Here is a 12301-nt window from a genome sequence, read left to right as displayed (position 1 = left end):
GTTCAGCTAAACTTAACGCCTCCAGCACAAGTTGAAATACACCTTCAGGAAGACAGGAACTTGAGAGAGTTGGGGACAGCAGGACACGGTAGCACATTGTGGTTAAACTTTACAGCCTGCCTTAATTTTCTCCTCAATTGAGATTCCATTGAATGCTCCTGTGTAAGTGTGTGTGCCCGAACCTTCTTGGAGTCTGCTCCTGAGTTTTTGCTTAACAGTAAATCAATAAAATCTAGCTTTTCTGTCCTTTAGATGGCTAAAATGTCAGGATGATTGATGGGTGGAATTCTGAAAGGCCCAGCAGTGACTTATGGCCATGTCATCGAGGTTGATTTGTGGTTGTAAGTTAATCTTCACATTTCCTGTGTTACTCATTAAGCTCAATTAGAGGAGAGGTGTGTTGGCATGTTGTGGAGCTCTGGTATGAAGATTAGAAGGTTGAATTCCATGTTACATGTGTGTTTCCCCATAGTTATAAGCAGTGTGTAAAAAATACATTTTGTGTCAAACAGAATGACAGATGACCTTTGTTTTTGTTTTTTTGTGTTTTTATTTTATTATTCCACTTAATTCTTATTTTGAGATCTTTGGTTTTCCAACATGGTACCCCAGTTTTTTCCAGGTGGTAAAAAAGCAACAATGTTATATGATTTAGACATGGATATCTAAATGTGTAGAGACATGACTTGTTTGCAAAAGAGAGAAGGATTGTGGGTGGGGGCTGGGGGTGTGCTAGGTGCTGTCACTAGTCAAATCCAGTGCAAACTGAGCTCGGCAGCTTTTGCCGCCGTCTGAGTCGCTGACCTCTTGTCCCTGTGCTGACTGCAGGGTTAGAAATATGCGATCACAAGGGGCTTCAAGACATCAACTTAATTACTGGTAATGGAACATAATTGATTGCATAATGTGTTCTGTCAACCCATGCTATAATTACAACTTCATCACCCGCTGTTTGTTGTGTTCCTGCCTGAGAGTGGAATTTATGACTGAAACTGTAGTTTTGGCCTTATATAATAATCATCACTTCATAGCAAACTATAGCAGTGCTTACATGGCAACATGTAATGCAGACGTATTTCTATTTCAGACTCAGACATGAGCTTCTTCCATCAAACTGAAATATAGTTAACACTTCAATGTGTAATTGATTTCAACTGGGGAAAACTTACTGCATTGCAGACAGGATATGCATAGAACCCAAAATCAAAACCTTATTATTTGGGTGCTTCTCTTTCCTCAAAGCGTACAATGGGACAAATCGTTTTTATTATTTATATGCGTACATTTTTAAAAGCTAATTGTAGTACAGTTTCTACAGCTGAGGTGGTCCACTGCAGCAGAACTTGACCCAATACGTTACTGACTGCTCCGGTGTCATCCTACTGGACTCTTCAGTTGCACCTTATTTTAAGCATGGAGTCATGGTAGGTGATGTACTTTGCTCTGAAAGGGGCAGGCAAAGGGAAGGAAAGAAAGAAAGAAAGAGGCTGGCCTAAGTGTAGCATTACAACCCCCCGTCCCTCACTTCCGTCCTGTTAAAATCCTAAAACTTGAGCATTTATACATAAACCTCTAGAGAATGCTTCAGCCTTGAGACGAGAGTTATACATACAAGATCAGGTGACATGGCAATGAAAGGTAAGCTATAAGGGGATTGGTCATTTTTCTAATTGATTATCTGGAGATTTACAGTGCAATTTAGATTGATTTAAAGTCATTTTGTTTACTGATTTAAATACTGTATTTTTGTTTATGGTATGGATAAGAATTACATTGCACTTGACTGAAATGGATACAATTCATAATGGATACAAAGCTCTAATGTATTCTTTTATTTGTGCGAGTAAACCTCTTATTTGTAAGAGAAGACGTAGCATGCATGTTCCTTTTCTTTAAATACCATGCTTAACACATATACAATTGTACACATTCAGATGTTATTGGTGCATTGTAAAACTATATTATTCCACTGTTGCCCACTCTGCAGCTGGAACAGTTTGGTGTCTTTGGTGCCTTGGTTTAGGGCATCTTGACTGTTACTACGCACAGGGAAAACAACTCTAACTCAACACCAACGAGCCTCTCTAACCTGCTGCAATCCTCATCTTCTCTGTCTTTTTTGTAGACGACGCTGCCAGAGCGGGCCTCCCCAATGGCATCAGCCAAGCCAAGGACCAGACGCCCTCTTTGGAGGAGAAGATGGAGGAACGGGGCCAGTGGAGCAACAAGATAGAGTTTATTCTGTCAGTCGCCGGCTCCATCATCGGCCTGGGCAACATGTGGCGCTTCCCGTACCTCTGCTACAAAAATGGAGGAGGTGAGTAGATGGAGGAAGGAGTTAATGTATGTCCCTTAGTTTCTTCTGCAGATTTCTATGACTTTATAAATGAACACCAAGATATATGCATAGGGAGTTGAAATACTTTCTGTCAGGCTCATGCTTAAAAAGTTCAATACTACTCTAGTGCACTTTTACAGTCAACCATGGAGTTCTTTTTTTGTACATGCACTAAATGAGTAGACACGTCATGATAGTTGACATTAAAGTGAACTCAGAGTAAATATGTGCAAAATCCACAGATATGGCATTACAGAGCACCTGAGTACTTGTTTCAGAAGCAAAATTCAATCTTAGAGTCACTTGAGCTCAGGTGAAAGAAGTAAAATCAGATATATTCAAAGACTCACAATTCACCAAATCAGACCCTGTTTGCTTTTGGGCATGCTTGTCTAGGTGCTAAATCGGACGCTGCTCTTTCTCCCTCCATGGGGTGGCAGGGTCAGGGTTCAGGGCCGAGCGGGGTCAGGCAGCTGTTGTTGCTCCTTGCTCACAGCGGCTGTCCCTGCAGAGAGACGGAAATCTGAGCACACCAAACATCCTCGGCCACCCGACGGGACATCAACACAAAATCCCGAAAGAGAGTGGCAGTGGCTCAGGTCTACATCTAAAGAAAAAGAGCATTAAAGAAACTTTATTTTTTAGTACCTTTTTAATGTCTTCTTGCAGTACGTCATGCCTTTTAGTGCTTGTTCTCATTAAGAGTTTTAATAAAACTTCAGATCAATTTAGTTTGTAGTTTGTTTAAGGCACGTTTTCTTTCATATACTCATTAATTATTGTACATGAAATACTACATCATCTACACTTGACCTTACTTACTTGTATTTTAGGATTGTCCAAACCAGGTTCATCTGGTTGAAATCTGAATAATTAAAAGGCAATCTGGTGCCAACAGTGGCAGCACATGAAGTTAGAGACAGGAAACATAAGCAACATGTAATAGGTAATATGTTATTAGTAATAGGTAATCCAAGAACCGAAGAGAGAGAGAGTAAAGGGAGAGACTTTCTCCATGAATCATTATTATGTTATCTTGTATCTTGTAGTTTCTTTAAGAATTGCATATTTTTGCAGGATAGGACATAGGGGACTCAACTTGGACTTTAGGACCATTTGGCCATATTTGAGCAGATTGACTGTAACTATTGGAGCTACGGTCTGTATTTGGGTCCACATTTGTAGCAGTGCAAGAAGGCCCTGGGTTGTGTTAAGAGTTTACCTCCGATCCTATGTCCTCCAGATGCTCTGATTTCCCACAAAGTCCAAAGACGTGCCACGGGTGGATTAGAAACTCTTAATATGTTACTCAACATGCAGTACCAGTGACCGAGACTACGTCTGGACAAAGATAGTCGAAAATTTTCAGCACTTTTCTATGGCATCACCTGGCCTCTAAAACACAGTAACACCAACAGAAAGTATAGGTACAATACATCCACCCCGAAACATGCGGTCCTCAGACGCTGGCCTGCTCTCCGTTCCCCACACCAGACTCTGTACCTTTGGAGAAAGAGCCTTTAGTGTTGCAGCCCCATCCCTCTGGAACACCCTCCCTGCAGATATCCAAAATGCTACATCCCTGGACATTTAAAAAAACTCCTGAAACACCACCTGTTTACCACAGCCTACAGTCTCCTTTAGTTTAGCCACAGTCATTCTGTAAAGTGTCCTTGGGTTTCATGAAAGGCGCTATATAAATAAAAGTTATTATTATTATTATTATTATTATTATTATTATTATTACAAGCTTTAACCCTAAATCCTTTGCTCTTTTTCAACTCAGGTGCGTTCCTCATCCCCTACATGATCTTCCTGTTCACCTGTGGTGTTCCCGTCTTCTTCCTGGAGACAGCCCTGGGCCAGTACACCAGCGAGGGAGGCATTACCTGCTGGAGAAAAATCAGTCCCCTGTTTGAAGGTAGGTAGGACAGGTGTATCACCATGGAGAGCGAAGCCACTGTGGGATTCTGGCAAAGCATGCAGCATTTAGGCAAATGTTATGAAGCCATGCCATGGTTAAAAAAAAAATTAAAAACTGCTCACTGAGACAGGGAAGATGGTATTTTCGGTGGAATATTCCTTTAAGCTAATTCTTCAATATCTTCTAAGTTCAAAATGTGTTACTGATTATTTTTAATTGATTATTCTGCAGGTCTTGGCTATGGCACCCAGGTGATAGTGACTCTGTTGAACTTCTACTACATCATTGTTCTGGCCTGGGGGATTTTCTACCTGTACTTCTCCTTCTCCTCGGACCTGGCCTGGTCGTCCTGTAACAACACATGGAACACAGGTAACAAATGCACTTCAAAATACACAAGATGTTCCACCCATGGTTTTATACGTTTAAGAATTTCTACATTGTACCCCCCCCATCAGAAAACTGCATGGAGTTTCAGAGGAGAAACACCTCAATCAACCAAACGATGCACCTAAATGCCACCTCTCCTGTCATCGAGTTCTGGGAGTGAGTCAGACCGCCTAACCTCCTCTTGGTGATACGTTACTGTTGTGAAAATGACAATGATGTATGTTTTTTTTTTCCCTTTCTCTGCAGGAGAAGAGCACTAAGGATTTCCCCAGGCCTTGACCACATGGGCTCTTTGAACTGGGACCTGGCCCTGTGTCTGTTCATCGCCTGGGTCATGTGCTACTTCTGCATCTGGAAGGGGGTGAAATCCACAGGAAAGGTGGGTGACCTGCTGACCCTTTTTATTTATGATTTTTGTCTTTTGCACCAAAGACAGCTCAAGGGCACTTTCAGGATGACATCTGGTATTTATTTTTTTCAATTAGGCATGTTTCTTTATTTGTTTACATATTAAACATTGCTATATGTGTGTGTATGTGTCTATATAGGTGGTCTACTTCACTGCGACCTTCCCCTATCTGATGCTAATTGTGCTGTTGGTCAGAGGGCTCACGCTGCCTGGAGCTGGGATCGGAATCCAGTTCTACCTTTATCCAGACCTGGGACGACTGGCAGACCCACAGGTACCACAATGTCATCTTAAAATGAAAGCCAAAATGCAGATCCACATCCATTACACAAAACCACAAATCTTCCTATGAGGGCCTATAAAAGATGTAGTGATCCCTGTGTGCCTGGGCACACCAGGTGCAGGTACCCCATGGTTCTCTGCTGGGGAGCCTAGTTTCTGCTGGGTCCATCTGCTCTCCATGGTAGAGGATTGAATGCAGGGTCAGGACACCACTGGGACTGTAAACACGAGCTCTACCAGGACTGAGCCGCAGACAGTCAGCTAACCAGGGTCTCCCCCCCATTTCATGTGTCTCTCTTGTCTGTTATTGTTGTGCCATCTCATCATGGTTTAGTCGTACACTAGTTTGCCACAAAAATAAACCAAACAAACCAGAGTTAACACACCAAACTAATAATTCAATTTGCAGTTACCTTCTCTCTATCTCCTGAATATTGCTGGCTTATCATTTTGTCCTTTTCTGAATCTGATAAGGGATGACTTTTGACTGCCGTCTTTATATGTATAGAAGCTTGGTCCGTTAAACAATGTTCAGACCAATAACAGACTTTTAACAGCTTACTATTGTGCAACTACTCTAGTCAGTTGTAATGAATGTGTACATGAATTTCTGTGGATTATGTAAACACTACATATACATCAACCTAAGCACTGTATGTGTGTCTACATATAATTTAGCATCACTTTGGTTTCAGTGGTTTATTATTATTCTTTTAATTTGTCTTTTGTGTAAGGTGTGGATGGATGCTGGCACCCAGATCTTCTTCTCCTATGCCATCTGTTTAGGTTCGCTGACTGCTCTGGGAAGCTACAACAAATACAACAATAACTGTTACAGGTATGTAAACTGTTAAAGGTGCAGTAAGCAATTCTATGCAAAGATTGTTGACTTGGGCTGGCCAGCATACCCACATGCTGCCTCCCCCCTCCCCTACTACCATCAACCGGCGCTGCCTGTTGCCGATTGGCTATTTTGTGGCTCGTGCACTCCTTTGTTTGTGTTCTATTTACACAGCCAGGGCTGTGTATTAACACCGGATGTTTTTCAGCACGCACAGAAAATAGAGAGCTATAGTAGTGTTTCTGTATGTGCTTTGTGCTTCTGTCTGTGCTTAAATGCTAATGTGTTTCAATGTGCGTCTATGCACTTTTACCTGTGTCTATATGCTACTTGTGTTATGTTTTTACATACATACATGTTTCCATGGTTCAATGTGGAAAAAAGTCTGATTTTGAAACAAAAAACTGGTGCGTGATATGTTGTCATCATTAACATCAACTTCATCATCAGCTGTGATTCATGTGATCACCTGTTTGAATCTGGACTGGAGCTCAATGATGCTGGAAGACGATGCTGAAATATTTGCTGTCTGTTGCAGAGATTGCCTGGCATTGTGCTTTCTGAACAGTGGCACCAGTTTTGTGGCAGGCTTTGCAATCTTCTCCATCCTGGGTTTCATGTCATTTGAACAGAATGTTCCCATCTCAGAGGTGGCAGAATCTGGTGAGGCTCTTTATCAACTGTATCCGAGGCTTCAAGAAAAATGAATAGCAATAGAATAGCAACAATTATCTGTTCATATATCCTCCAGTTTACGTTGTTTTTACTCGTGTCTGCAGGTCCTGGCCTGGCCTTCATAGCTTACCCCCGAGCTGTGAGCATGATGCCTTTCTCTCCTCTGTGGGCCGCCCTCTTCTTCATCATGATTGTTTTTCTGGGGCTTGACAGCCAGGTTGGTTCCTCAAGTTAATGAACACTTTTTGTTTTCCACAATGACACTGATTACTCAACAAATACGGCGTGGTTTGATTTTATCTTGAGAAAAACAACACACATTTCATAATCATTTAAAACTCCCTTTTGAAGACTTTTCTGATACATTTCTTTTGCTCTTGTGTGGCTCGCAGTGGTGAAATGTAACTAAGTATTTTAAAGTGACTATATGCAACTTTTACGCATTTCTGAAACTGTGTAATGTTCCATCTGATGATCATAAATGACCTGTAACAGCAACTGAGACTAACAGAGAAAAGAAAAGAACGCTATTTTTTTAATCGTTTTTATTAATACCTCTGCCCGGGTCGGATTTCTCCCCGCAAAGTCACAGAATGATTTACGGCAGGTAGACGGCGCTACAGAGAACACATTCTGATGGGTCACAGATTTCGGCTGAACACCGGAAAAGCCTTTGTTAGTGAGTATGCAATTTAGCTCACGATACATCCAAAGTAGGCTAAGTTACCGTATGCAACACTTGAAATGCAACGATGCATCTGCAATGTATTCTCTTATTGTAAATGAATGATTTTCTGTCCGAGCAAAATATTCGTCGTGCCTATATGACCTCCCGGTAACGCTAACTCTGTAATATACAGTGGGCAATACAGCACCGCAAAGAAAAGGCCTTTTTGACAGCAGGTGTGGTAAAAACACTACCGCTTTTGTCCAAAGCGGCCGCTACAATTAACACAAACTGAAAGTTACATATAGTCACTTAAAGTAAGCACTGTACTTAAGTACAAATGTGAGGAACACTTTCTACTTATACTCCACTACACTTCACAGGGAAACATTGCACTTTTTTACTCCGTTACATTTATCTGAGAGCTTTAGTTACTAGTTACTTTACAAATTAAGATTTTTGCACACAAAACATATGCAAGTGTACAAGTGCAGCTAAAACAAATTAATCTATTGATCAATTGACAGAACATTAAGCTGCAACTATTTTGATAATCATTTAAGTCATTTTTCATGGTTCCAGCTTCTCAAATATGAAGATTTGCTCCTTTTTTTAATTATTTTGATTAATTAATTGAGTTTTTTTACTTTTTATACTTTAAGTAAATGTTCCTGATTGTACTTATATACTTTCACATCATTAACATGTTTTTAATTGTAACAAAGTATCTTTACAGTGGTGTATTAGTATTTTTTGCTTAAGTAAAGGATCTGAATACTTCCTCCACCACTGGTGGCTTGGAAATGTAGTTTGTGTTAACTGAGCCAGCAGGGCAAGTCTTTCCTTAATTATAGCCAACAAACAATTATTCATTGTCCTGTGCTCACCTCTCTCCCCCTTTTTTCCCCTCACCCCTCTGACCTCCTTCCCATCAGTTTGTGTGTGTCGAGAGCCTTGTGACTGCGATAGTCGACATGTACCCTGCTGTGTTCAGACGCAAAAACCGCAGGGAGCTCTTCCTGTTAGGTGTGGTCTTCTTCTCCTTCTTCATGGGCCTCATCATGCTGATGGAGGTAGGGGGGGGGGTGCATGCACACAGACAAACAAACATCAGCAAGCATAAAGATGTTTTTGACTGATATGTTGATATAGGGGCAGTAACAGTTTTTATACTAAAGGTCACAATATTTTGTACATTGAGTGTCTTTGAATTTTTACTTTTTAAAGCTTAAGGTGTTTTCCCTTATTACATATTTCCTAGCAGGGTAAAAATGCCTTCATTAAGATAATCGTTTAACATCACTGAAAATAGTTTCACACACAGATACACTTCAAATCAAGTTGATGCTGGTGGGTTGCACTTGATTGCTGTTTTAGGGATAATCCAGGACAGGATGCCTTGTTCTGCTGAACTTAACTCTTACAGAGTACAACCTGGTTGACACGTGTGATCGGATCTCAATGTGTCCTCAATGCGTCCTGGGTGCATTCACACCTGTACTTACTTAGAGCTGTCCACTTGGGATCCGATCACTCAGATCGGATTTTTAATACCAGGTCAGAACGGGGCCCATGGCCAACAGTTTCACCTCTGCAAAGCTGGAAACATGAATGCTTTGCAGACAAGTCATCATTTTGTCAGTACAAGCAAGTCAGAGGTTTTGTGCAACACGTCTCAGGTAATGCATGGCAAGCCAGTCTGAAGTCTCTAGTTTTGGGCTTCAGCATTTCAAATATTTTAACAAACTTGTATATATTTAAATATTAACAATACAAGAGTAGATTTATCTTTATATTTTTTATTATCTGAAAAAGGCAATCTAGACGCTGCTATACATTTTTATAAAAGAAAACACATGTAGCTGTATTGGTGCTTTATTTGACTCCCTGACACTGTCATGACGTACTTCGCCCGTGCTTTAAGTAAGTCTGTGGTGACAATGTAATAATAATGATGACAACACCGACATTCCAGTTTGCCATTTAGATATCCATGGATGAAATACGTGACCACTGAGTTAACTGTTATCAACAGTAAACTTTTGAAGCTTGTCGAGTAGTCAAAGTCACAAAAAATGATAGTTAAAATATTAAGTCTATAGGATATTTGTAGAATGGTCACCAAAGCAATTTTATCTTTTATATTTCTGTTGGAGCCATTTTGTTTGGTTCGTGTGTGGTTGCAGGTAGATGTTTTAACATGAGGAGCGTTAAATAAACTTAACATTAACTCGTTTTCTACTATATCATTTAGGATATGTTTTGTCCTAAAACAAATGTATTGTACTGTGTCAGGTAAGTTTTCCAATTGTAACTTTGACTTAGTGCTTTATATCTCTCTCTTTGTAGGGAGGCATGTATGTTTTCCAGCTCTTTGATTACTACGCAGCCAGTGGCATGTGTCTTCTCTTCATGTCCATCTTTGAGACTGTCTGCATTGCATGGGTCTATGGTAAGCTGTCCTCAAACATAAAAGGCTTAATTTCACTGGTGAAAATGGAGAAATATGTTTCATGAGTTTTTCCAGTGACTAAATGAACATACTGTGGAGTATTTGTCCTGTTTAAAGGCGCAACGTGGATTGAAATGTCTTGACTGTGTTTCTCCAGGTGCAGATCGCTTTTATGATAACATTGAGGACATGATCGGCTACCGCCCAGGACCTTACATCAAGTACTGTTGGTTGTTCTTCACCCCAGCCACATGCATTGTGAGTATCAACAAACTAATTAAGTAGTATCAAGGATTCCTAAAAATGACAAAGGCTGACAGACACTGAGACCTCCTCTCCTCTTGCAGAAATCAAAACAAATCAGACGTTTGTTCTTCACCAATAGTAATGCTTGTCTAATTGTCTCTCCAGGGTACCTTTGCCTTCTCTCTCATCAAATATACCCCTCTAAAGTACAACAATGAGTATGTGTACCCGTGGTGGGGCTATGTCATTGGCTGGTTACTAGCTCTTTCCTCCATGGTCTGTATTCCGCTTTGGATGGTGTACAAGATCAGCACCACCCAAGGGACTTTCAGAGAGGTAAGTTTTGATCTTTATAGAGCTGTTTCAAGTTCTAAAGTAAAGTAGGAGCTGTATGACGTGTTTAGTTTTTTTAACTCAGTGTCTGAAATTAAAGGATTTGTGTGCTAGTTTTGGTCTTGAAGGTCCCATATTGTAACAAGTAAGACTTTTTTGATTATATAGCAGGTCAATTGAAATTCACTATATATAGGTAAAAAGTGCCACTATAGTGCCGTTACAGTCATTTCCCGGCTGCAATTACGGTGCAGAGACTCCCAGATCACAGAGGCAGAAGACCCGGAAACACTAACCAACCATTTTTCAGAAGGGGGGCTTAAAGAGACAGGCGCAAAAACTGAGCCTTTTAGACAGAGGGTGAATACAGGTATATTCAGACAGACAGTATGAGAAAAATAATGTGTGTTTTTTTTTTTTTTACATTAAAGCATGTAATCATGTTCTAGTAGAAACCCAAAATACAAATAGGAACCTGAGAATGAGCACGATATGGGACCTTTAAGACAGACTCTCTGTAAACTTGTCCACCCCAACCCCTGGAATCTGGATTTGACTTGAACGTATCCCATTGTGGAATATATTAAATAAAGATGGTTAAGACTGGAGCCCAGTAACACTGGTTTATCTCTCTACAGCGCATCCAGTTGCTTATCACACCATCTGACACCTTACCCAAAACCAAGAGGGAGCAGGAAAGGTTACTGGCCATCTTTGCTCCTGAGGGAGACGTTACCATGGCTAGAAATGGCTACTTACCTGTCTTAGAGACAGACTCCAACTTATGAGGCCCCAGTGGTGATGGGAAAGACATGTGGGTTTTCCATCCTTGACCCGCTACACCATTGCCTTCATCCCAAAGATCACTGCAGGGAAAGATACAACAAAATGTCACAACGTCTACTTAAATGCATAACAGAATATGGGAGGACTCAGGAGATAATAGGACTACAGTGTGTTGGGTTTGGCAGTGCCTGTAAATTTCAGGGATGGCAGCAACGTGATAAAAGAAGGATAAAGAAAATAAAAAGTCATCTATTGGATTACTTAGAAGCTTTAGAGGGAACAAAGGTATTTTTTTTCAGGGATACAAGTTATTTGCTCTACTTAATCTGACATATATTATTACATTGTCATATGCTGTTCAGCTCTGCATTTCACAGATGATGTAAATTAAGTGATTCAAGGTTAGCTGAAATCTACGAGTCAGCCTTGTTGTTGAAAATGTTACAATGTTATAATAGAGGTTAATGGCATTTTTTTTTTTTATCTCATTCAAGGGTGGTAATTGTAGAGACTGACACACAGTTTACACTAAAAGTTTAATAATGAATCTTATAGTTTGCATAATAAGGATGACGTTTGTGCAAATGTAACACTAAGACAGCAAAATCAGTAATGGAACAGGTTAACCATTTGTTACCACTACATGTAAGTTACTTTTTAAACTAAAGTGTCATGTGTATCTGATGTCACTTCATGGCTACTTCGCCACATTTGTATCATATATTGTATTATCATAAACTGATTGGGGAAAGTTTTTCTTTTGTATTGACAAGAAATGAAATAAAATGTTGTGTTTCACATGAATATACCTTGTAGTGAAAGGATATAATGTCAGTGAAAGTTATAATACTGTAGCACTGCAAAAGCTGTAGAACTAACATGACATATGCAGTGTACAAACGTAGTTTCATATTTTGAACTGTAACATTATGCGACTGTACAAAGAAACTTGTAAGTA

At 40.2% G+C, this 12301-nt stretch overlaps 1 protein-coding gene across 1 annotated transcript; it reads left to right on the top strand.

Moving 5' to 3' along the window:
- The first annotated feature begins 2199 nt into the window (after positions 1-2199).
- Positions 2200-12191, top strand: LOC144511962 (sodium- and chloride-dependent GABA transporter 2-like). Its single transcript, XM_078242470.1, has 14 exons — positions 2200-2317; positions 4125-4259; positions 4494-4634; positions 4721-4808; positions 4899-5031; positions 5201-5335; positions 6078-6181; positions 6723-6847; positions 6964-7076; positions 8462-8599; positions 9876-9978; positions 10136-10236; positions 10390-10560; positions 11196-12191. Exons 1-14 carry the CDS (start codon positions 2200-2202, stop codon positions 11343-11345), a joined length of 1755 nt encoding a protein of 584 aa, XP_078098596.1. The 3' UTR covers positions 11346-12191.
- The last annotated feature ends 110 nt before the right edge of the window (positions 12192-12301 follow it).

This window comes from Sander vitreus, chromosome 23 (assembly GCF_031162955.1).
Source record: "Sander vitreus isolate 19-12246 chromosome 23, sanVit1, whole genome shotgun sequence".
Lineage (NCBI taxonomy): Eukaryota > Metazoa > Chordata > Actinopteri > Perciformes > Percidae > Sander > Sander vitreus.
The sequence above is the reverse complement of the archived record's forward strand: the minus strand, read 5'-3'. Positions and strand labels throughout refer to the sequence as shown.